The following is a 25,300-nucleotide window of genomic DNA, read 5'->3' as shown; positions in this document are numbered from 1 at the left end:
CACCTTTAAGTTATGCTTCAATCTTAATAAGTATAAAAGCCGTCTCGTAGTTTTCTATTTTTATTCATAGCTTGTTTTCTCTTTTCTTATTGTTGAGGAATTTGACCTTTTCGTTCTCGTATATTGTGTCTTTTTCTTTGCAGTTTTCTTTGTTTTTACTATGTTTCTAACGTTTTTTTATGTTGAAAAGTGTATAATATTGTACTGAAAAAAAAAAGAGAATCGGAACCGGTGTTCTAAAATGTAGCTATAGCTATTTATAAAAAGATGAGAAACTTACACATTTGTAAACTGTATCTTTTGGAAATATACATTTGAGAAAAGATTGATGTGTGTAAGCAGCATATTATATAGCTTTTCATGTAATACATTGTGTAGGTGAAACTAAATTAATAGAACGACAAATTGAACTTTTTACAAAGAAAAATATATTTAAGCGCTCAGCTAGCTGATTAGCTGATCTTTAAATGTTCCGGTTGTAACGTAAGGTCTAACTTAAATATTTCCCTTCTAAAACTCAGTGACATTTCTTAAAAATCAATGCAAAAAAACAACAAATAGACAAGCAAAAAATCAACGACTAGAAAAAAATGTGAGTATATAAAATCTTTTGGGAAAGAATGAAGCTGTTACAATGTGTGATTTTGTCGATTTTCTTTTTCATAGTAATGAATTTTAAACTATTCACCGTTTTTGAAATAAAAAGGAAGACATTTTAAAGTATTATAGTATTATATGCCAAAATCTAAGAACTAATCAGTAGAAAAAATCTTAACAAGTTACATAAACACAGAATGAACTTAAGGATGAAAATAATTGAAAGCATTTCATTCTAAATGGGAAAATAAGAAATTGAAAAAAGAATGATAAGAGTTGGAACAAGATGATATAAAGGGGAGAAATGAAAAATCCTTTTGTGTCCATGGTCTTGCCATTTTAAAAATAAATTCAAACGTGATCTTTAGGAGTGATAGTATCATTCTCATCAGAGGAAAGATAATTACCAAAATTCTGGCCAAGGAAGGAGTTTCTGAGCTAACTCCTCCCCTCCCCTGTTATCAGCTTCACCATTGTTATATATATTAAAGAATCGAGGTTGTTTCGTATTACCCTTTGTAAGTTTTACCCTATTTTTCTCAAAATCTTTCCCGAGATTTTTAATTCGATTTCGCTGTTGGAAATCCCTTCATTCTATCTCCAGGTGTCATCTGTATGTATTCAAATAGTAAAAGTAGTCATGTTTACCTTTATAATTTTTCGTGGTTTAACTTACACTTTTATACTTAATATATGTTGTCTTTAACTGTTTCATTATATACCTATAATTAAGCCAAATTTTGTAAGCCTTTATGAATGAATTGATTGACTCAACTCAGTACAACATAATAATAACCCTATATTAACGTATCCCAAACGAAGAGCGGAATTCGTCACTGTTGGGACAGACATGAAAATTAACTCATCAGTGTGAAAAAAAAGTAAATGAATAAATAAACAACAAAACTTGAAAATGAAAGACTGGAAATAAATAAAGTAAAAAAAAAAATTATGTCAGACAAGTAGTGCAAGGAGGGTGACCTTGACATGAACAAACAAACAAAATAATAGAAAGTGCTTGGACTCCATCATCAAGGCTCAGAAAACAATGCTTAGGATTTTGTCTCTCAATCTGTATTTTTTTGAGACTAAGGGTATTTGATATTTGATTGGAAACTGGGATTTTTGAGAATTGACAGATGGAAAGGCGGCTTGGTGCTGCAGTTAGCTGTGAGTAGAATCAGTAGTAAATCGATACGCTCTAGAATAAGGCTCAAGAAACGAAGAAAAAGGCTGAACCAACAGAGACCTATCTGTCGATTTTACAGTAATTTGAATGAAAGACGTTTAAGTAAAATGTTTGTCCAGATCCAAACATCAAATATCAGCTTTTTAAATAGCTTCGGTTTTTAAGTTTATCCCAAACTTATCTTTGCACTCATTTATCAGACATAGCAGAGCCTATACCTGGGGTATAAGCCACAATTGGCCCTCAGTGACAGCAGTCTGCTTATATCTGTTGTTTATTATTATAAAATTGCTATTGAGTTTAATTTTGTCGTTGATCATGCATAATCTCCTATTCTACAAAAACGATTGTGATATTTATAGAATTACGCATTTTGAATTGTTTTTTCTATCTTGTGACGAAAGTAACCTTTCTGAGGGATGGCGTAGCCCTTGTGCCGAAATTCAAAACCTACAAACCTGTATTCTCAAGTCAAGGAGTTCCCACGATGGTTTATTCTCACCAGGAATGTTATTTTTTAATCATATAGAAGGTTATTTATTACTAGTACTATTTATTGCTTAAATATTATTGATTTTGTTGCTTTTGGTGTTGCCGTCTATATGTGTTAATTTTCCTGGGTCTCTTGGTTTTTGTACAAGCTATAAACTACAGTCAAATTTGGTTTAGTCGATAATATATCTACTTGTTAAATCTGTATCGCAGTTTTAATGGTCTAAATTTATTATTATATTTGCTTTATACTGTCTAACATTTTGTTGTTGCAGGCTTCGGTATAAGTCTACCATACATCCTGTTCATTCTTTAAGAAGAAAATAAGAAAAATGTTTGAATTTTATTTAAGATCTTTCCGACCTCTACTCCGTACCCTTGCTACTAAATCAAAGAATAGACAGAAAAAAGGCAAAAAGAAATTCAATGTAAAATCCATCGTAACAGATATTGAGATAGAACCTGAGGAAAGTAATTTCCAATATGTAGACGAACATAACCAATACGACCATCTTCGTCGTGCAGTGACGCCTTTAGCAGATTTACCTTATGAGGAACAGCTGGAATACAAAACACAAAAAGTTGATAACATAATGAAACAGTTTCAAAAGCTTTTGATTGATAATAAAGCAAGAATATCTTACGCGCAAGGACCTTTGCCATGTCCTGTGGATTTTATAAAGCCTTCGGTAAGTAAAATTGAATAATATTTACTTGACAAATAGAAAATAAATTAAAACATATTTCTCTATTTTCCTTTGTATTCAATTAGAAAACAAAGTTTTTCAAAAAAAAGTAAAGATTGGTACTAAAAACTAAAATGAGTAGATATTAACAACTTTAAGACTTACAAAAATAGCAATGAGTGAAGAACAGACTCTCAACTACAGAAATCTAACGAACGGTTAATTGGGGGTGAAATAGGGGTCGAATTATCACAAACTATTTGGATTTTACCATCCGCCCTCATTCCTCTCTAAAGGCTTAGCTAATTCTCGAATTGTCTCTAAACGATGACAAGTCCAAAATACGTGTCTATCTTTAATAATTTGATGTTAATTGCTGTGGGTTTTTTTTTGGGGGGGGGGGCTGAGCTTGGGTCAAAAGCCTGGCTTTAAGCCATCAAATTATACGAATGAAATATTGCACGGATCAGAGAATCTGTTGATTCTATCTTCAGTAAGAATTAGAAGATATTTGTTGGTGATTTAGGTTAAATGAAGTGTTTTATTTTAGGCTGCCTATGCAGCAATTTTAGCCCCATGTTTCTAATTAGTGACTTCAGTAACCCTTAAATATTAACTTTGGTTGAGCCTATCTTGAGTAAAATATCTTCCTACAATGACTGGCTTTAGGAGAGTCATCTGATCATTTAAGACCATTTTCTAAAAAAATTTTGTCAATGAAGACCTATTGATTAAACATTTCGATATTTTTAAAGCAGGGGAGGATTCCAAGATCCTGATTTATGTACTCCAATGGTCCGTATCTAAAGTAATGTAGACCAAATAATTATTTTTTACAAACTGCATAGGAAATTGAATGTCCTTTACTTAATTTTACGAAAAACAAGTTTCTGCAAAATCACCCTGAACTGGAAGGGCTCTATTATCCCTTTCGATCACCCTTTATCGTCCAGATGCTGCTGTTGGTTTACTGAAAGCTATATATTTTCATTATTTCCGCCGAGTATATAGGAATACTTCAATGTTTATGAAAAATTGATAAAACAGTTTGCTACATAAAAAGGGCAGTAAAGAATAGGATTAGTTTTCAAATCAGTATTCAGTCATCTCTCTTAGCTTCAGTTCTGCATGATGACCTGTTGGGGAAAAGGGTGACATGTCACTGTTGTCAATTGTGAAATGCGGGTTTTACAATAATTAAATAAAAAAAAACAAGTTTTTAAATGAAAGTAAGGAGCAACATTAAAACTTAAAACGAACAGAAATTACTCCGTATATGAGAGGGGCTTTTCCTCCTCAACGCCTTGCTCTATACGCTAAAATTTTACTCTTTCTCTTAACTCTACTTTTTAAAACAGAGAGACACTTTAGCGTAAAGAGCGGGGCATTGAGGAAGAAAAGCCCCTTTCATATAAGGAGTAATTTCTGTTCGTTTTAAGTTTCAATGTTGCTCCTTACTTTCATTTAAAAAAACTTGTTTTTTTTTAATTTAATTTCTGGACGTTTTTGAATTAATGCATGTTTTGATCTTGGCTCTCCGCAGATAAATAATTAAAACGAAATTTGCATATTAATTAATTTAAATTTATTGCAAGATTTTGAGAAAAAAGGAGCGAAGGAGGAGGCCTAGTTGCCCTCCAATTTTTGATTACTTAAAAAGGCAACTAGAACTTTTAATTCTTTACAAACGGTCTCATTGGTAAAAAATATACGTAACTTACGAAATTAACTTACGTAACGAACTTCTATATTCGTATGTTTTTATTGCTTATATGAAGGGGTTCAACCCTCGTCGATACCTCGCTCTTTACACTAAAGCTTAAATTTTGTCTCAATTCCTTAAGAATGACCTCTGGATCACAAAGACCGTAGAATAAATAATTGAAATTACTAAAAATACTTTAGCGTAAAGAGTGAGGTATAAAGAGGAGGTAAACCCTCATATGCGTAATGATTTTTTTTCGTTTTAAGTTTTAATGCTGCTCCTTACTTTCAGTAGAAAAAACTTTTCATATTTATTTTTCCATTGTTTTTTTTTTCAAATAATGCTTGAAAATCCTCCGCCTCCTTTATTGAAATTATCTTCCCCCATGAGAAGTTTCTCCATGGAAATATCCTCCCATGTAGCACCCCCCCCCCTCAACTCTCCCCCCAAACCCAAAAAAAATCCCCCTGAAAACGTCTGTACACTTCCCAGTAACCATTACTATGTGTAAACACGGGTCAAAGTTTGTAACTTGCAGCCCCTCCCACGGGGACTGCGGGGGAGTAAGTCGTCCCTAAAGACATAGTTATTAGGTTTTTCGACTATGGTGAATAAAATGGCTATCTCAGAATTTGATCCGGTGACTTTTGGGGAAAAATGAGCGTGGGAGGGGGCCTAGGTGCCCCCAATTTTTTGGTCGCTTAAAAAGGGCACTGGAACTTTTAATTTCCGTTAGAATGAGCCCTCTCGCGACATTCTAGGACCACTCAGTCATGCGATCACCCCTGAAAAAAAAATAAATAAATAAACACGCATCCGTGATATGTCTTCCGGCAAAAAAAATGCGAAATTCCACATTTTTGTAGATAGGAGCTTTAAACTTCTATAATAACTTGTTCTACGTTCGTCTGATACGTTGAATTTGATGGTGTGATTTTCGTTAAGATTGTATTACTTTTAGGGGGTGTTTCCCCCTATTTTCTAAAATGAGGCAAATTTACTCAGGCTCGTAACTTTTGATGGGTATAACTGATCTTGATGAAATTTAAATATTTAAAATCAGCAGTAAAATGCGATTCTTTTGATGTAACTATTGGTATCAAAATTTTGTAGAGTTTCGGTTACTATTGAGCCGCTCCTTACTACAGTTCGTTACCACGAACTGTTTGATAATTATTTTCAAAGGTCTAGGCTTTTTTTCGATATTCTGTACATATTCTGCGCAATTACTATTAAGCTTAACAAGAATTTTGTTTTAGTTTAAAATAGTTCTTTCAATCTGCATGGTTTTTCTATTTCGTTTGATTCTTTGATCATGCCGTAAATTTATACCCACTATTCTCTAAAGACCATGATGGGATCCTCAGTAAACTGAGGTTCAAAATATAAAATAAGTTCAGACTTATTTCCTTCTTCTCCTTTTGATTTTTCTTTAATCTTATTCTCAAGTCTGGTAATGTTCTTTTATCTTTAAGGTTGGAGTAGCAACTCCTGCTCCAAAATCCGGTAAAAGAAATATCCGATCTTATGACTGTTACAGACCAATAGCGTTCTATAATTGTTAACCCTTTTTGAATTGCGTGTAAAGTAACGAGTAAAGTATTGTGTATAAAGTAAAGTATTGGATCGTGTATAAAAGCTGTTGTTCTTCAAAAGCTGTTGTTCAAGTATGGTTCAAAAATAGAATGGGCTCCAACCATATCCATGCAACATTTGATGCAATTATTATTAAGTAAAAGTCTACTGGCAATATTTCGTTGCGTCCAATCATAATGTTTCGCATGCTTCCAATCGTTTAGTTCTTATTAGTGTGGGATTCTCCTTTCTGTGATTAGAGCTCTTGGATTCTGGTATTCGGAGTTTAGAGTAAAAATTGTTGAACCTACTTCTGATTTTTTTTTTTTTTTTTTTAATCTTATGTCTGTTCGGCGTGGAATTAGACAAGGTGGGGTTTTATTCGGCGAGTCATTTGAGAGGGAGGCTGGCTGGGGCTGTAGCCCCCTTGATTTTAGGAGGGACCCCAAATCAGTAGTCACGATTTCTATTGATTGGATTGATTCAGCCACGGTGACTGACCTTCCTAACAATAAAGTAATCGACCAGTGATCTGTGATTTTTTTTTGTGCTAGATCTCCCCGATAATCTATTGGGCTCGGTGTTGCTCAGGGTTTCACACAGCAGATGGGCGGAATCGTATTTTCAGCTTTCGTTCTGCATCATAGAAATCTGGGAAAAAGAACATTCACGATATTTGTCCTCTTCAGAAGGATGTTTAACACCACTGAGAGATTTTGAATTTTCGTCCCAACACAGAATATATATTTAGATTAGATAAAAAAAAACTAACTGGACTAAAAGAGAAAAAAGCTACCGCACTGACAAAAGCGATGTTAAAGTCTTCGGATCTCTTTCCCCGTCGTGTAAAACAACTTCAAACTGCACTGAATCAAACAGCTCCCGCTCACATAAAGTCAACTTGAATGCTTCCAAGAGATCATTTGATGTAGTAGTCCTTAATCTTGTCTTAATGAGCTTCAGTCCGCCTCTGCATAAGTAACTCAGGTCTTCTCTGTTTCTGGTCTTAGTAAATAAAACAATATTTTGTTCAACGACAGTCTTTTTTGCGTTCCTAGTAGCCATAAATGTATTACTGTTAATAGATGTCAGGCTGCATGGGATTTTGCAAGCTCCTGCGCTTTTTTTTCTTTGCCTCCAGTTAACACGTAAAATTTGATATTTGATTTCATTCGAAACGATTATTTTCTGAATTTTGTTTCTTGAATTGTTTTGAAATTTAGCTTCTTGAATTTTGAGAAAACCAAAGCGTGAATTTCAGACCAATTATTTTCTTATAACTCAAGGAAAGATAAGAAAGACAAGAAAAATATATTATATTAAAGGACAATTCAAATAATAAATAAAATTTTAAAGGACGTTTGGACGTTCTGTCTTTTAAAATTTTAAAAGACAGTGGAAGAGCATGAATGCTCTTCCACTGTAAGAGTCAATATCAACGCTACATGTTGATCTCGTCGCACTTTCTAGATATCAAATAAAAAAAAACAAGTTTTTTTTAAATGAAAGTAAGGAGCAACATTAAAACTTAAAACGAACAGAAATTACTCCGTATATGAAAGGGGCTTTTCCTCCTCAACGCCTCGCTCTTTGCGCTAAAGTTTGACTCTTTCTCTTAACTCTATTTTTAAAACAGTAAGAAACTTTAGCGTAAAGAGCGGGGCGTTGAGGAGGAAAAGCCCCTTTCATATACGGAGTAATTTCTGTTCGTTTTAAGTTTTTATGTTGTTCTTTACTTTCATTTAAAAAAAACTTGTTTTTTTTTATTTAATTTCTGGACGTTTTTGAATTAATGCATGTTTTGATCTTGGCTCTCCGCACATAAATAATTAAAACGAAATTTGCATATTAATTAATTGCAATTAATCGGAAGATTTTGAGAAAAAAGGAGCGAGAGAGGAGGCCTAGTTGCCCTCCAAGTTTTTGATTATTTAAAAAAGCAACTAGAACTTTTAATTTTACAAACGTTTTCATTGGTAAAAAATATGCATAACTTACGGATTAACTTACGTAACGAACTTCTATATTTGTATGTTTTTATTGCGTATATGAGGGGGTTCAACCCTCGTCGATACCTCGCTCTTTACACTAAAGCTTAGATTTTGTCCCAATTCCTTAAGAATGACCTTGGAATCACAAAGGCCGTAGAATAAATAGTTGAAATTACTAAAATACTTTAGCGTAAAGAGTGAGGTATAACGAGGAGGTAAACCCCTCATATGCGTAATAATTTTGTTCGTTTTACGTTTTAATGCCGCTCCTTACTTTCAGTAGAAAAAACTTTTCATATTTATTTTTTCATTGTTTTTTCAAATAATGCTAGAAAATCCTGCGCCCCCTTCATTGAAATTCTCTTCCCCCATGAGAGGTCTCATGGAAATAAGCTCCCACTTAACTCTCCCCCCTAAACCAAAAAAATCCCCCTGAAAACGTCTGTACACTTCCTAGTAACCATTACTATATGTAAACACAGGTCAAAGTTTGTAACCTGCAGCCCCTCCCACGGGGACTGCGGGGGAGTAAGTTGTCCCTAAAGACATAGTTATATTTGACTACCTGTCAATCTATTTGATAAGAAGGAGACAACCAATTCCACTAGAAAGGATTTAATGTTGAATTCAATGACAAGTTTCTCAAGTAATATATTGTGGTTAACGAGGTCAAATAGTTTTTAAAAGTCAATCTGAATTAAATTTAGCCAGTATTTAGGCTTTTTGAGAATTTTCCCTGTTTAAGTCAATAAGCGAAATAAGGTAATTGGAAGTAGAAGCGAACTTGGGGTTCCCGAATTGCCTCAGGTCAGTAAGAGGTAGGATTTTTTTTTTTTTTTTTGCCAATCTGCAAGGAAGCCTTCACATAGTCTTGAGAATATAAGAGTGAGAGAAATAACACGAATACCGTCAAAACCATGCGTTCAGTGCTTCTTCTTTAAGGGGTATATGAAACCCTGTTTCCATATTTGCAGAAATTAGCCAGGCTCAATAAATGTCATTGAATAGGACAGACAAAGGCTTTGAAAGGAAGTCACTGAAAGTACTAATAAGATGAAATGGGATATCTGAAGAGTAAATACTTGTTCTAGTAGTTTACCAATTCTTCTCTCGATCTCAGATGGGGAGATAGAGGGAAAGGAAGGTGAAAGATCATCTTTTGGTAATTCATAAGACAATGCCGAAGGCTCTGGACGATGGAAGCGAGGAACCTGTTAAAATTACTGGCAGTAATTTTAGGGGATTTACGTAGGTTGAAATTAAGCTGGTCTAGACTGCTGCCACACAACTTTTTTTTACCTTGGAATACCAAATTTTTTATTTATTAGTAAAGAACTCTTAGAACTAATTTTTGTAGTAGGATCGAACAAATTTACATATTTCCCTTTTAATTGTTTTTCTCTGCTTATTAACTTCGTCCAGTTTTACCATTTCTAAAAAGATAGAATTTTGTTTCTAATTGGCGTTTTTATGGGTTGATTAATGAATGGTCTATCACTGGAGCACTAATTAAATATTTTTTCTGTGAAAGAAATTATATATTTCTTAGAAATTAGATTTGTCATTTAACTTTTTGTTGAAATTAGCAATTTTTTATCGAGATTATGCAAATTGTAAATATTTGACCAATCTTCAGTACTCAGCCACGTGCCAAAAGAAAGAAGGCCAAAATTTTGAAGAGGGGGACAAGAGGAGGGTAAGATAAAAACTCTCACCTAATCTGAGCAAAGGGTTTGTCCCTATTGAGCTTTCATTTGTGCGTCATGGAAAGGTTGTCTGGTCTTTGAAATTCAAATTGAATCCGTATTAAGGTCGTTGGCGTCACCAACTAAAGAAAATCCAGCATTTGGGTACTTTGGGAAATAACAAAATCAGCACTGGTCTGCAATTGCTTGATAATTTACGTTCTGCATCAATATTTCGGTTTAGCAAGTAATAGACGACAGCAATTGCAATAATACTATAGGGACGGAGAAGTGCTTTAGGGCCGATACTTAGCCAAAGGATTTCATCATACTCAGATAAACTAAGAACTGGGATATTTTGGGGGTAAGGTTGCATTTAATAAAAAACAAGACACCACCTCCTTTTTTGAAATCGGTGATCTGAAAGACGGAGTTCAATAGACTCTGAATATCTATTGGTAATGAAACTGTGATATCTACCGTTGTGATGTCTTTTCTCTTTTTAACGCAGTTACCCTCCCGCTTCTTCTCTGTACTTCCCATCTTTTTCGAGAATTTAAAACCTCCGAGTTTTGACTAGCTACTACTGCTACTACTTCTAAAAATGCTACTACTGGTACTGCTGCTACTACTACTTAACCAAATTAAAAGAGTTCAAGTGCATTCAGGTTGTCAAAAGGGCTTATCTGCAATATCTCAGGTATGGGTAATGCTATTAAGCGGATAATTTCAGGGAATATTGAAGGGGATATTGAGCTAAATCGAAAGACTGTATACATTTAGGTGCTCAAAGGAGTAAATATGCAATATCTCAAGAACTGCTAAGGTCATCAAGTTGAAACTTTCAGGGAATATCGAGGGGGATGTTAGACTAAATGAAAGGACACTGCATGCATAGAGGTTTTTAAAACGGCATATCTGCTATATCTCGAGAACAGTTAAGTGTATTAAGTCAAAACTTTCAGACATGTTGAGGCTGATGTTCAGCTCAAATACGCCATGCTCATATCGGTTGTTAAAAGGGTGTAAGATAATATAATATTTATTCATAATGATAGTCCCATGCGATAACACGCCATACTAATCCCTCCAATGGCTGCTTCCCTTGTATCTGCAATGTCTCAGGAACAACTAAGATTATTAAGCTGAAACTTTCAGGAAATGTTAATTGGATTTTGACCTAAATCACAATGGTTCTTTACTTTTCTTTGAAAAAGGTCTTTTTGAGAAGTTTTTTTCTTATTAATAACCTACAAAGATAGTCTCCATTTATAAACAAGCTCAATGAAGCCTCAATTTTTATCAGAAAGTAGAGTCGATGAATTAAAAAAAAAGTAAACAAATATTTAAAAGAGCGGTGAAATTGAAGAAAAATTAGAATCATCACATATTATTTCATCGTTGATGATTTTTAGTAAAAACTGAAGGGGGAAGGAGAAATAAGAAGTTTATATCTGGGGCTAGGGGGTCAGAAAATTTTCCCGGAGGAGAAGTCCTCTGGTTTATTATAAAAGATATTGTTGAAATTTTGGGAGATTTTGTTTTCTTTTATTATGACAATGTCTTATTGTTTTTCTAGCCAGTCATTCAGAGCTACAGGAACAAAGACGAATTTAGTTTGGGACCTGGTGTTGCTGGTGATGTCACTGCAGGCTTCTTTGTCGGTAGGCCCAAGTATGGAATGGTATCTGTACGCCCCAAAGGATTGATAAACATGAAATATCCTCATATAAAACTTGCAAAGGTATGTCCCTTTTCTAAATTGCACAGTGCCTTTTCTTAAAGCCTTTACAAATATATGTATAATATTATCTCCCTGAAATCCTCGTTGATAAGTATGTGATAGCTTGTTTTGGGTGGAGGGGGGTTGTTTCAACGTTTAAAATACACTCAAAGAAAGGTTGGTAAATTATACCGCGAACATAGGAAATCTCCGGAAAAATATAATAAATGAAAAAGACACATTAGGGTTCATGGCCCCAAAAATAAGGGAAACTTTTAAGGAAGAAAAAATAGGAGATTTATCGTATTTGTACTAAAATTAGGAGTGGGACGATAGCAATGTTATTCCCTATTCTGATACCGGTTATGAATCCATCTTAGAGTCTCGACTATAACATGATTCTGGGTTTTGCAAGCCAAATCGAGTGTGCTATTTTTTCCTTTTATTTTTATCTGTATTTTGTAAGTGGGGGGGGGGGGGGCAAAGGATACGATTTGTAATGATTGTCAATTTTGTCATTTGTTTAAAACTAGCTACAGAAAATATACGCCGTACTTATTTTTGATAATTCAAGTTTACCTTTACTTTTCATGTCTGTTTTACGGTTCATTTCTTTTTCTATAGTTAGTATTTATTCGTTTTAAGCCTGCCATCTTGCATAAATAAATTTCTGCTCGTTTTACATTTTAAATTCACTCTTTTAATTCAGATAGAGAAGTTTTTTTTAACAATTCAAAAGCAGGAATTATTTTTCTTAGATCTCCCTTATTTAGATAATCTTCTTAGATAATCGCTTAAAGACTATAATAGTCCATACAGTCAACAAATCTTGTCTAAGCACCATTTTGCTTCTTGTTTTTTATTCCCAAATTACTTCTTCTATGCGTAATTAAAGCAGTAATTCAGTGCAATACAATCAAAATTGCACTTCTATAAATATTGTATATTGTATTTTACTATAAATATTGTGTAAATATATATAAATATTGTATTGTACTATAAATATAAATATTATTCTATATATTGTACTTCTTAAACATGAAATGTAATAAAAAAAGATAAGCTAAAAATTCCTAAAACTAGTGTATATAAAATCTAGGTCAATTAAAATGGAACAAAAATTGATTAAGAAATACTTGAAAAGAAAGTCTTTTGAAGAATTGTTAAGAGTGAAATGAAAACTTAAGACCAGCAGGAATAATGCATCACAATGAGTCAAAATTGAACGGCTGAATAAATAAATGTAACCTGTATGAAGAGAAATTAAAAAAAACAATCAAGTAAATCTTTATGAAAATAAGTTTAACAAAATTATTAATTTGATTGGCGCTCCCTTTAGCCCTCGCCCTAGCCTCCTGGTGGGGTGTAAAGAGGGAGGCTTTGAATAGATTGGAATGGAGGAGGAGCTTGCGTAGCTGTGTTTGCCTCAGGTGGCTTGGTGCTGCAGCGAGTTGTTAGTAATAGTAGTATTAGTAAAGACGTGAGCATTATTTCCATTTTCCTAAAAACTAGACTGATTAGTTCAAAAAAATTCCAATTGACCTTTTAAAACTTTTGGCATTAAAAACAAAAATAAAATTAAAAAAAAATTTCAGAATTAATTCCGTCAATGTTGAATTAAAATATAAATACAGTAAATCTTCCTTTTATATAGTCAAATTAAATTTGTTAACGAAATCATTTTAACAAAATAATGTGAAAAATATATACAAATATTCTAGATAGTTCAAAGAAATATTTGTTGTTTTCTGTAAACTTGATTAAACTTTAGATTGTGTTGCCTTTTTGGCGATTATAGTAATAAAAATATATGTTTCGAATTCATATTGTTTTCAGTTAAGTGCAAAATATGTTCTTTCCTTTAAGAGGAGTTTAAATAAGGCACCACAACAATTCTTATTTTTGGTAATATATGTTTCGGTTAACTTCCATTTGTAGTTCGTGTTTCCACTGAGTCAGGATGTAAATTGTTTGTTCCTAGACTAAATCTACACCAAATCGGTTTGGACTTGGCTGGATTTTACACTAAGTTAGTTCGTAGCTTGAACTTACTTTGTTTTGGAATCAAGTAAGAATTCCTGTGGTTTCAACACCAAGTTTCAGCTGGCCACCTTTTTGCCCTTTAATAATATGCATTGAGGATCCATGCACAATTCAGATTTAAAGAAGATGCAATATGCCTGGATACATTTCTGATAAAAATTGCATGTAAAGGGTGCGTTGGAGGAGAGGTTCGCCTTTTCTCCGAAAAATAATTACGAAGGTTTCTTGAAGAAAAGATGGTCGAGTTTGTTTTTTTTACCCACGTTTTGAAGCACGTTTTTTGGATCTTCTGACCGTCTTGAATGAGGTGGCTTTCTTGAGTCCTATTCCTGAAACCAGTCATCAAAATAATGGTTAAAAAATGCAAAAATTTTTAAATATGAAACTGCCCTGGATTTTCCGGACCATGTGGTCGTTTTAATTATAGGTTGCTTTTATGCAACTTCCTTTATTCACCAGTTCATTACTTGAATTACGATACATTGTTTCATGATCACGGAAAAAGAAGGTGAATACTATACGAGTATATTTGGGAGGTTCAGAAGCGAAATTAACCAGTTTTTTTGTACGATATTAGTAGCAAAGTGCCATGCCTACTCTTAGCTTTGTACGTTTTTGATGATATTCCCGCAAATTAACATAAAAATTTTTCCATAAAATATTTTTGCCAGAGATTGCTAATAATTTTTGCCTCTTATGGAATGGGCCTAATCAAATTTTCAGTGCTCAAACACACACAAAAAGGCCATAAAATGATGTATTTTTTCCATCCAATGAAAGAATTAATTAGCAATGCATGGCCTTTTTTTTCTATGCCATTGTTTGTTTTACTGACCATGTAAGTTTGGCTTCTGAGCGTCTCTAGTGCATCTCTGACGGTTTTTTTTTTTCAGTTATATGAAAAGTTCGTCAATACCTCGAAGTTTCCTGTATGTTTTAAGTTTCACGAAGGTGGTCACTGGAGAGGAATAACTATTCGATCAAATGACAGGGGTGATCTTATGGCCACGGTTTTATTTCACCCCCAGGACCTAGAAGCGAGCCAAATTAAAGAAGCGAAATTTGAAATATGTCAATATTTTTTGAATGGTGAAGGAAAAGAAGGCCAACTGAAAAGTTTATTTTTCCAGGCATGGTAAGGTGCTTTGACAAAAAAAAATGAAAGGAAAAAAGTGAGCCGTCAGGAACAAGAAAAAGAGCTCTCTCTCTCTCTCTCTCTCTCTCTCTCTCTCTCTCTCTCTCTCTCTCTCTCTCTCTCTCTCTCTCTCTCTCTCTCTCTCTCTCTCTCTCTCTCTCTCTCTCTCTCTCTTCTCTTTCTCTTTCTCTTTCTCTTTTTCCATTAATCAGAAATAAAATGAGGTGTTTTAAGTATTTCTATGGTTACTTTCCATTTGCTGCTAGTTATAAATTTAAGGAGGATGGATTTCACTAATTAAGGGATAGTAGCCTAAAGACTAGCTTTAAAATATGTACTTGACATTGCTAAATCTCAATATAGCACTGAGTAAAAAAAAATATAGCACTAATAAAAATTTAGCTCCAAGTAAAAAAAAATTAAGGATAAATAAATAATTGCAATTTGTATAGGTTGAGCTTTGATGTACATACCCCAGGCATGCGTACCAAACTTGGAACTGAAGTTTTTCTTTCTTGGTTGCATCTTACAAAATGGAAATAATTATATGGACGAGTATATAGCTTAAAATCTATAAAAATTGGGCACGAAGGGAATATCTACAAAAGAATTTTTTTTTCTAAAGGAAAAAAAACATTTGTCAAAAAAAAAGTATTTTTCAAAGGTAGGATAAGCAGAGTAGTTTATGTTCAATCAAACTTTGATACTCCTAATCAGTTTGATCCAAGTATACATCGCCCTACTGATACTCCCTTTGAAAGCAGCTTAGCAAACAGTTTTTGGTGGTTGTCTCAGAAGCGCAAAAATGTCTTTCGCATAAGATTTCACCCCGAACTTTCGCATAAGAATTTTATTTCGTGAAACTCAACGGAAACAACTACAATTTTTAATGGTCTTCAACAATTTATAAACCCTCCCGGAAAGGTATGTGACCCACGGTTATCTCACTATTGAACTCTAAAATATAGGATGACTGGTATATAGATTGTTCGCTATTAAAAAGCATCTGTTCTTGAAAAGGGACTTTTTGAGAAGTAGGCAATTAAATTTCTTAGCTTTTAGTCTCTGACCTTATGTTACTATTTTGTAATACCAGTATTCAGTTGCAAGTACCCTGGTGTAATATGTGTGATGATTCTTTCATGTCACTGAGTGCAATAAAACCGATCAAAGACAATGGGATCTGATGTCTTTGTTCATAAGGTTATTGAAAAGTATTCACTTTCATTATTGTTGGAAATCGTCACTTTGAAAAGGTTAAAAAAGAAAAAAAGTGTTCCATCCACTTTAATTCTCAAGTTTTTACATAAAAGCCAATTAAAAAAGCCTTTACTGCAATAGAAACCGGATTTTAGCTAAGCCTAAAGATAATGTTACGTTTTATTTAATTGCAGTATACATAAAACGGAGTAATAAATCTATCGCTAAATTGAAGCTGTATCTGTTTGATTATATCAAAATATTGAAGTTGGATTATCTTACGACTATATGACGAAAGGCTATTTAGTAAATCATTATCAAAACCAAGCCAAATGATAAATTTTATAAGCCGTCTGTTGTTGCAGCGCTTTACTTTTCTACTTCCTTGTAAATTTCGATAGTTTTTTTTTCTAGTGGCGACAATCAGATGAGGGGGAAGTTACCCTCCCCCTGCTATAGACTTTGAAAAAAAATTGTGTATTTGTGTTGGAGAATGCCTTTTTTCATATAGTTCAGGCTGCTAGTTCAGACTCTATGAAAATTGTCTAGCACCAGAATTTACCCTTCATGCTCATGCTAATCTCAAATACGGCCAATAGTTGGACCCTATAATTTGAAGTAATTTGCAAAACTACTTCAATAATCCAAATGCTTTATGGGGATGAATTTCATCAGTATTCGGTGGAACCATTTACAATTCAGTACCTTGGTACTAACTTACAGCCACCTTCTCAAAATGAAAAAAGCTTCTTCATTGCCGCCCAAGTCTAATTTTGTCTGTTTAGAATACATGTGAAAATGATTAAAATATTGAGTGGAGGTGTTACAAGCAAAAGTGAAATCCTATTGCATGATAATTGAAATGATGCTTGACGTCCAGGTATAATCTTATCATTTTCTTTTCAGTCGTCATACAAAATGTACAAGAGAACAAGCTCCATTCGAACTACTTTTTGGAGAACCTTATCTCTTTGAAACAATAAATGATTTAAAATTTCAAATTTCTCCAGATACATCTTTTCCGCAGAACAAATATTCATCTCAAGTACTGTATGAAACTGTCAAAGAAGTTTCTGGGCTGTGTGGAGCCACCACCGTTCTAGATATTTGCTGCGGAACCGGTAAGAAATCAGAAATAGATTTATGTAAAGTTGTTTAAATTCAATAGTAACTGTCTTGGGATCAAGATAAGATCCTCCAGGACAATTTCTGGCCCATAGGGTGTCGAATCGACGTTTCAGTTGCTGGAAAATTCTGAATTCTCGAGATTCATTTCTGAATTCTCAGTTCTTATGAAAAACGTCACCTGGGTATTATTTATTCTGTTGAATCTTGTCCATTCTTCATATTGGCTTGGACGTTGTGAGTAATGACTCATTCATTATTTTGCCCAGGACAATATAACTTTCAATATGATGCTGTTAAAAACTAATAAATTGATTTCAAGCTTTGGGAGTAATTAAAACAATGAATAAATAAAAGTATTATCTGTATGTGTGGTAGAGTTTTATCTGACAAATTTTTGATAATGTTCCCTTTACTTACTTTATTTCTGCTTGTTTCTTTTTACGTATCGCACTGAAAGCAGCCATATGAACGTGGTTGGAGGTTGAAAGGGTGTCTTCTAAAGCCTGGTGCACTTACGACAATGTAAAGTACTAAACTTTCGTAATGAACAATTAAACGATTCACTTCCAAGACAATGGTCTCGATGCAAAATTTTTTTTAAAAGGCTTTTTATTGAATACGCGTATATATATACATATATTTATTTAGTATACTCCAAAAATTCATACTCCCCCTTCCCCCTCTCTTTAATCTTAAAATCAGACAATTTGTTTTTAATTCAGATGTATGTAATTCCGTTTCAGTTAGTGACCCTACCTGCAAAGCTTGAACAAGGTTGCCAGGCTAGAACATTGAACGAGATAGGGTAACTTGCCACTAATATTTGGGCTATTATATCTATCAGACAGAGTGTTTTGTGTGTTCTTCCAAATCGAAACAACTTTCGAAAAAATTTTACAAAAAGAACATTAATTTGCAATTCGTTCTCTATTTTGGATCAAAAGTCACTCTCTAGCATTTTTGATATTGCAACATAGCTCCAAAATATTTTGAGGATTCCCAATGGATTTTGCTGAGGTTACGATAAAGGTCGTTGGTTGCTACTTATCTTATGAAGCAATTTCATATCCGAAACATGTATGGGGTTATAATCCAGAGGGCTGGTAATTATCCATCCGCTGAATCGAGGCCTAAATTATTCAGGGTCTCCTCAAGGAAAGAGGGAACGCAGTTGTAACGTGTGAATCAGTGCCCACGCTCTCTGGGTGTATACTCTGCTGGCTGGATCAGCGTCATGATAAATTTTGACTAGGATGTACATAAAACAATTGCTTATATGGCTTCAAAAGACCAAAGTACTTTTACAAACTGAACTTGCTGTCAGCAAACTGGACTTGTTGTAGTTGCCAACCCCTAAACGACTTTTAAAATGGGTTAGCCAAAGAATAATCGATCACCAACCCCCCCCCCCCCTTAAAAAAAGAACAGAATTATGCGACATTCCTTGAATACCGTCTCAAAATATCCTACGTATCCTTAAAACCCTTCTTGTTCTCTCTTTTTTGGCATAAATAAATGTTGTTACTTTTATAATATACCATGCATACAAATTAATGGTGTGTCACTTTGACCCAAAATGTAAAACCTTTTTTCTAAAACTTGTAGTATACACAAGCTAGTGTTACTTTGCTCCCAAACTTAACAGCTGCTATTTCCAATCTAATTTATAGTAACAGCGATTTGATTATATATGTCACTGAGTGATTGGCACATACTTTTTTCTATTGAAAACGGCAAAGTTACCTAATTGCATTACATTATTGTTTATAATCGTTGCATTTGCATTGGCTTTTTTTTTATTTCTCTACCCCAATGTGTACTAAAAACGAACAAAAGGTGGACCAATCAGTGCAAATATGTAATCCTTATCCATTAAAGAGAGTCTTTTTTAAGTTCTTGCTTACAAATCAATCTCTGTGATCCTCAAGCAGTATAACTTTGAAGCCTGCTAGCAACGGGGCTGTATAAGTCACCGCTTTTAAAATTGTCTTATTACCAGAGTACCCTACTAAATTTGAGGTGAATAAATACATTCTGGTGCGGAAAGCAGAAAGAGCCCAGAAGTGGTAGATGTCCCTGAGAATCCATCCATTCGGCCTATTTGGTCTAAAATTACTTGCAGTATAAGTTCCAAGTGGATTTGAGCACTTATGTCCAAAATTTGTAGAGTTGGGCACACCTTTGAAAATCCTCTTCATTCCAAAACTCAATGTATTTGCCCCTAAATTTTAAACCAATCAATAATAAAAAAAAAGTATTTTTATCTTTCTACTGAAAAAATGGATGTGGGGTATGCTGAAAAGGTCACAGACCTAGTTTTTGCCTTCAATCATACAAACAAAATGCATCTGTATGATTCCACGTCAAACAAGCTGCAATTTGCCTACTTTTCTGCTAAAAAGCTGTTGGAAAAAAGGGGAAGGTCTTGAAAGGGTCACGAACATATTTTATGCCTCAAATCCTACAAATTGAAAGTCTCTGCAAGTTTTGATTTAAATAAGATACGACATGTCTGCCTCTAAACTGAAATTGTATAGAGGAGGGGGTTGAAGGTGCCACTGCCACCTTAATTCTTTAATCACACAGATTAGAAAACTGCGTGGTTCTGGATGAAATAGGTGCACTGTGCAGCAGGATAGCAGCATATTTTTGCTGCTATTCTGCAAAAATATGGCACTGGGAAATGCAAGAGTGGGGGTATGGTTGTCTTTGAAGGTCCTAAGGGCCCAGTTTGTGGTTCCATTAACATAGAATGTAATACTTGCGTAATTCCGGTTCAGACAAAATCTAAAATGTCTATCTTTCTGCTAAAAAAAACGACACAGAAAAGATAAGAATGTTGGAGGGGTGGGCTTTTGGAGAGGACAAAGACCTGTTTTGGTCCTCTAAGTTTGGAGATGAAAAGTTCTTGCAAGATTTGGTTAGCACAAAGTGCGTCTTGCCTACCGCTTCGATGAGAAATTAGTGGTGGAAGGGGAAGTGGGATTTTAGGGGCTAAAGATCCACTTTTTGTCTTTAATACTACTACTACTGCTGCTACGAACAACTCGTCGCAATACTAAGCCGCCTGAGGCCAATAAAGCTACGCACGTTCCTCCTTGATCCCAATCTATTCAAAGCCTCCCTCTTTACACCCTTCCAGGAAGTTTCCATTTCCCTTAAATTTTTCTTTACGACATCCTTCCACCCCAACCGCAGACTACCTGCTTTCTGTTTGGTCCTAAATGGTTGGTGAAAAGGACAATCTTTGGTAATCTGTCATCCTTAAACCGCAAAACATATCTCAACCTTTGTCTCACTGTAGCTCTAGACATCAGGATTGAACCACACTTTTCGTACAACCTACTGTTTGTAATATATTCAGTCAGTCGGTTACCCAAAGCAATCCGTAGGCAATTTCTCTGCAAAACATATAGCAAATCTTCTTCGGTTTTTCAGAGTGCCCAAGCTTCAGAATCATATTTGACCTCTGTCATTACTGTACCTGTCCAATATTCTAATCTTAGTTCGCAGACTTGTCTTCCTGTTCTTCCAAACTTTTTTCAACTGTGAAAAAATACCCTGAGCCTTGGCTATTCTTTTTTTTAACATCTAAAGAGAACTCATCGTCTTTACTAATAATACTACCAAGGAAAGTGAAGCTATCAACCTGAAAAGTCTTTTCATTACCCAACGTCACTTTTTCATCTTCACTTATTCCTAGCCTTGGCAACTTAGTTTTCTTAACATTAATTTTCAAACCTATTTTAGCGCATTGAACTCGCAAAATCTCTAGATGTTCATTCAATTCACTCACATTTTTATACCAACGAATCATACCAGATTATTGTCAAGTTTAGGCCTCATAAGCTTATAAAGATGATCGAAGTTCCACACATCTAATAAAATGGATAGGGAATCATAGCCCAGCAAAACCAAATATATTACCCAAGTAAATGGAATCCATGGATGGAATATGGGGTTAAATTATGAAAATGAGTTGAACTTTCTAAAATAGGACTCTATTACTATTCCCCAGAAAAGAAATTTTTGTATGGAGGAACTTCAATCACTATCAAAATATTAATATCTATTCTAGGTACTATTGGACTGTTTTTGGCGGGGTCAGCAAAACGAGTAATTGAAATTGATGCTTTTAGTGGAGCGATTGAAGATGCTAAAGCTAACGCGAAATTAAATAGTATCGAGAACGCTGAGTTTCATTGTGGGGACTTTCCTATTGTGAGTTCTGCTTTTAGTTATTTATATTGAATTCTATTGCTAAATATATTTTGTGTCCTTAAATTCTTTAAATTAGTTAAAATCTATAAAATTATTTTCGATAATCATTTAAAATCTCTCGAGGGGTAGCTGTTTACTATGATAATTGCTTATAACGTCATATTTGTGTTAAAGGTGAAAATTGTCAAGGAATTACATCCTAAAAGTAGGATATATTTGATACTGTCTACTGTTAGAATAAAAAGATAAAGACTATCGAGTGTCTCTAAGTTGTATTCGACATATTAGATTATTCTCCTCGATTTTTTTCACTATAAATTTGAACTAACATCCTAACTGTTTGACTTGTTTCTCTTTTGAAATATTTTGTTTCTAATTTCCATGACGGCATTTCAATTTTCTGTGAACTTAATATAAAAAGCTGTTAGAAAATGAAGTTGAGAGAAAGGCAGAGCAAATGAAATGAAAGCACAAGAAAAGCCTTTGCCTGACTATTTCAAAAGTATATCAAAACGGAAGTGTCTCAATCAAATAGTTCATGGTAATGAACTGTAAATAAGGAACGACTCGGCCCAATAGAAAGCGAAACTCTAAAAAAAGAAATTTGATTGCAATTAATATATAAAAAAAATTGGGTTTCTATTGTGATTCTAAGTATATAAAATTCATTAAGTTTAATGTTACCCGTCAAAAGCGACGAACCTGAGAAAATTTGCCTGATTTTTGGAAAATGAAGGAAACACAAAGTGATCTTATTGAATATCATATCCTCAGATTAGAGCATATCAGAAAACCCTACTGTACAGGTTTCAAGTTCCTATCTACAAAAATGTGGAATTTTGTGTTTTTTATTAGAAGAAAGATCACAGATGCGTGTTTGTTTGTTTTTTGTCTTTGTTTTTTTCAAGGGATGATTGAATCGAACTAATCGTCGTAGAAGACCGGTAGAGGACTCATTTGAACGGAAATCCAAAGTTCTTGTGCCCTTTTGAAATGGCCAAAAAGATTGAAGGGCGGCTAAACTTTCTCACACCACCCTTTCTTCCTCAGAGACATCCGATCAAAATTTTAAAAATACATTTAAGTCATTTGTCTCAGATTAGCTGAATGATCCAATAACCATACCTCTGAGGATGACTTGATCCCCACATCCCCTAGGGAAAGGGCTATAAGTCTATGGGCAATTGGAAAATAATGGGATATTTGCCCATTGTTTGCACTTAGTATTTGCTATTGGAAAATATACCAATTTTGTGTGGGGGGGAGGGGGTTTTGTGCGGGGAGACTTATTTGTGGGGAGTAAAGTTTCTGGAAGGAATTTTTCAGAGGGAATTGGGAACTGCTTCTTCCTCATCCCTTGCTCTCAACGCTAAAGTTTGACTTATGTCCCTATTCTTTAAGGACGACTTCTGAAAGACAAGGTCCGTTGGATTTGACTGGTGAGTACTTTTAAAGAACTTCAAGCCTTTAGCGTAAAAAATGACAGTTGAGGAAGGAGCAGGACCCCTCATATAAGGAATAATTTCTGTTCGTTTGAAGTTTTAATGTTGTTTTTTGCTTTAAGCTGAAAAAACAATTAATAACAGTAAAGAGCGAGGTTCAAACTCCACCAAAGAGTAATACTACTGAGATATAACAGTATAAATTATCCTTTAGATTATTTGAAACACTTCTTGTTACAGTTAAAAATTCAAAGTTTTTTGGGGCCTACCACCTATCATTATTAGTAAAGAACTAATTTTACGTTTACAGTTGAAGGCTTGTCAATGAACTTTACTTTCATTTATATGGTTTGATCGTATTTTATTCGTTGTACATTTGGCTCATAAATTATGGGTTGCCTTTTAGTGAAGTTACATGTATATCACTCAAGAATGAAAAATGTTTACATTAAAAATCGTTCTTCTTTGTTCAAGTCTTACTCATTAGCTGATTATGCGTTGTTTTTTTCTTTTGTATTTAGGTCATGTCAGAGGTTTTGAAAAGTATTAATCCAAATGATGACATAATTGCTGTAATCAATCCAGGGCGAAGTGGTTTACGTAAGTACTTTCAAAAACTAATGTTTTTTCTGTGTTACAAAAAAAACTATTGCAACTGAAAATCTATCTACTTCGCCTTGTTCAACTAATAAAAAACAAACAATAACTGTTTAACTTTTTTCTTTACACAGAAATTAGTATTTTTCGAAAGTAAATGATAATGACTTCAGAACCATTTCAAGTGGTTATTTTAAAGACATTCCTTGTGTTTGTTGCAACTATACAAAGGCAGAATTTCATTTTTCTCTCAAACAGTTCCTTAGACAAGAGTAGCTGTAGCTATAAAAATAGCTTAAGTACGAAAAATTTACAATCCAAAAGTTTAGCTTGTAAGGGATGAAGCAGAAAGAGCCAGAACACAGAGAAGGATGAAAGAGAGAAGTAGAGAGAGAGAGAGAGAGAGAGTACGAAACAAAGAGAGGGAGAGAATTGAGTATTTTTATTTTTACAGATCAGCTATCCGACAACATTCTACTGAATAAGTTTCATTTTTGTCTTAGTATAACTTCTAAGCAACAACTTTTTTCTGTTTTTTTCTTGTATTTTCTTAATGGTAAATATATTTTAAAACATAGCCACTTCTCACCATATCCTACTGAGTGGCGTGGCCAGGGATGTGTGGAATGTAAGGTTGCAGATCAACCGGAATTGTGTTCCTTTCTTGTGACTTCCAGGCTTTTTCTTCTGTGACAAATAATAATGCATTGAACTAGTCTAATTTGCTTCGAGATCATCTTAAACCGTTATATGCTAATCTTAGAGAGCGATTGAATCCTTAAGGCCAACAATTTTAACTTTAAGATTTCAACCATCATAATTAGTCTGATGTTACGCAGAATCACTTAAAACTTATGAACGTTTCAATTTTGCCAATGCTTTTGCTTGTCAATCAATCAATATATGAAATAGAAATTCTTGTTCCTTCCCCCCTTTGTTTTCTGTGACTTTTGCATAACTTGCCTCTTTTTATTATTTGACAAATCCTCCAGCCAAAAAAAACGTCTATATGCCTTTGTGTCGTACAATGTAATGTGTTAGCCGTTAATGCTCTATTGTGGCTCTGAATTTTCTTTCATAAAACGATAAGATCAAAATTCATCGTTACGTTTAAACCGGAGGCAGATAAAAACATATCTGCGTATGTTGTTTACTTCTACATTCTGTTTTAAACCATTAATGAAATACAATAAAGACCAAAGGCGTTTCTTAAAACGGTTTTTAATAATCATAGAATTGAATCTTAAACTTTAAAAGGACACTAACACTGTCTTTTGCACATCATTCCATTGAAAGTTGCAAAGTAGAAACTAGTTGATGTTTCTAAAAAGACAAATGCGGTTCTTTCTCTCTTTCTTAATCTTTTTTTCTATTTTTAGTTGATATAGTGCTATATTTTGGAAAATTGTTTTATTGATTGTCAGTTCCGAATTAGGTATAGGTAGAAATAAAAGTTTATCTATTGTTTCGGAAGAAAAAATATAAAATTTGACCACTTCAGGTTTTTTATAACCCACGTTATATTTATATTTTCTAGCGAGTTCAATGATAAACAATATTAAATCTGCGACTGTCATCGATCGAGTTGTTTATGTTTCTTGTAAACCCATTGGAAATTCAATGGACAATTTTGTGAAGCTCTGCACATCAGAAAATCGGCAGCTGAATGAGCAGCGTTTCACTCCTAGTTTAGCTGTTCCTATTGATAGTTTCCCGCATACAGATCATATAGAGCTAGTTTTACTGTTTGAAAGATAAATAGTTGTGTGTCGCAGTAAAAAGAAAAATTCTTTAGTTCTTAATGTGTTTTCTTGTAACTTTTTAGCAAGGATTTTTTTTTTTTACACGGATTGGGTCATTTATTTCAAAGTGCCTAAAAACCACAGTAAAT

At 34.0% G+C, this 25,300-nt stretch overlaps 1 protein-coding gene across 1 annotated transcript; it reads left to right on the top strand.

Moving 5' to 3' along the window:
• Positions 1–1,986: 1,986 nt before the first annotated feature.
• On the top strand, positions 1,987–25,211 carry LOC136039943 (tRNA (uracil-5-)-methyltransferase homolog B-like). Its single transcript, XM_065723949.1, has 7 exons — positions 1,987–2,967; positions 11,500–11,664; positions 14,580–14,821; positions 16,928–17,142; positions 21,228–21,370; positions 23,334–23,412; positions 24,947–25,211. Exons 1-7 carry the CDS (start codon positions 2,611–2,613, stop codon positions 25,165–25,167), a joined length of 1,422 nt encoding a protein of 473 aa, XP_065580021.1. The 5' UTR covers positions 1,987–2,610; the 3' UTR covers positions 25,168–25,211.
• Positions 25,212–25,300: the final 89 nt, after the last annotated feature.

The sequence above is a fragment of the Artemia franciscana genome, chromosome 2 (genome assembly GCF_032884065.1).
Source record: "Artemia franciscana chromosome 2, ASM3288406v1, whole genome shotgun sequence".
NCBI classification, from domain to species: domain Eukaryota; kingdom Metazoa; phylum Arthropoda; class Branchiopoda; order Anostraca; family Artemiidae; genus Artemia; species Artemia franciscana.
This window is presented reverse-complemented; position numbering and strand designations above follow the sequence as displayed.

Coding starts and splice junctions, on each gene's coding strand:
- LOC136039943 (XM_065723949.1), top strand. CDS start 2,611: ATGTTTGAATTTTATTTAAGATCTTTCCGACCTCTACTCCGTACCCTT. Junction 2,968..11,499: donor TGGATTTTATAAAGCCTTCG/GTAAGTAAAATT, acceptor TTGTTTTTCTAG/CCAGTCATTCAGAGCTACAG. Junction 21,371..23,333: donor ATTGTGGGGACTTTCCTATT/GTGAGTTCTGCT, acceptor TTTTGTATTTAG/GTCATGTCAGAGGTTTTGAA.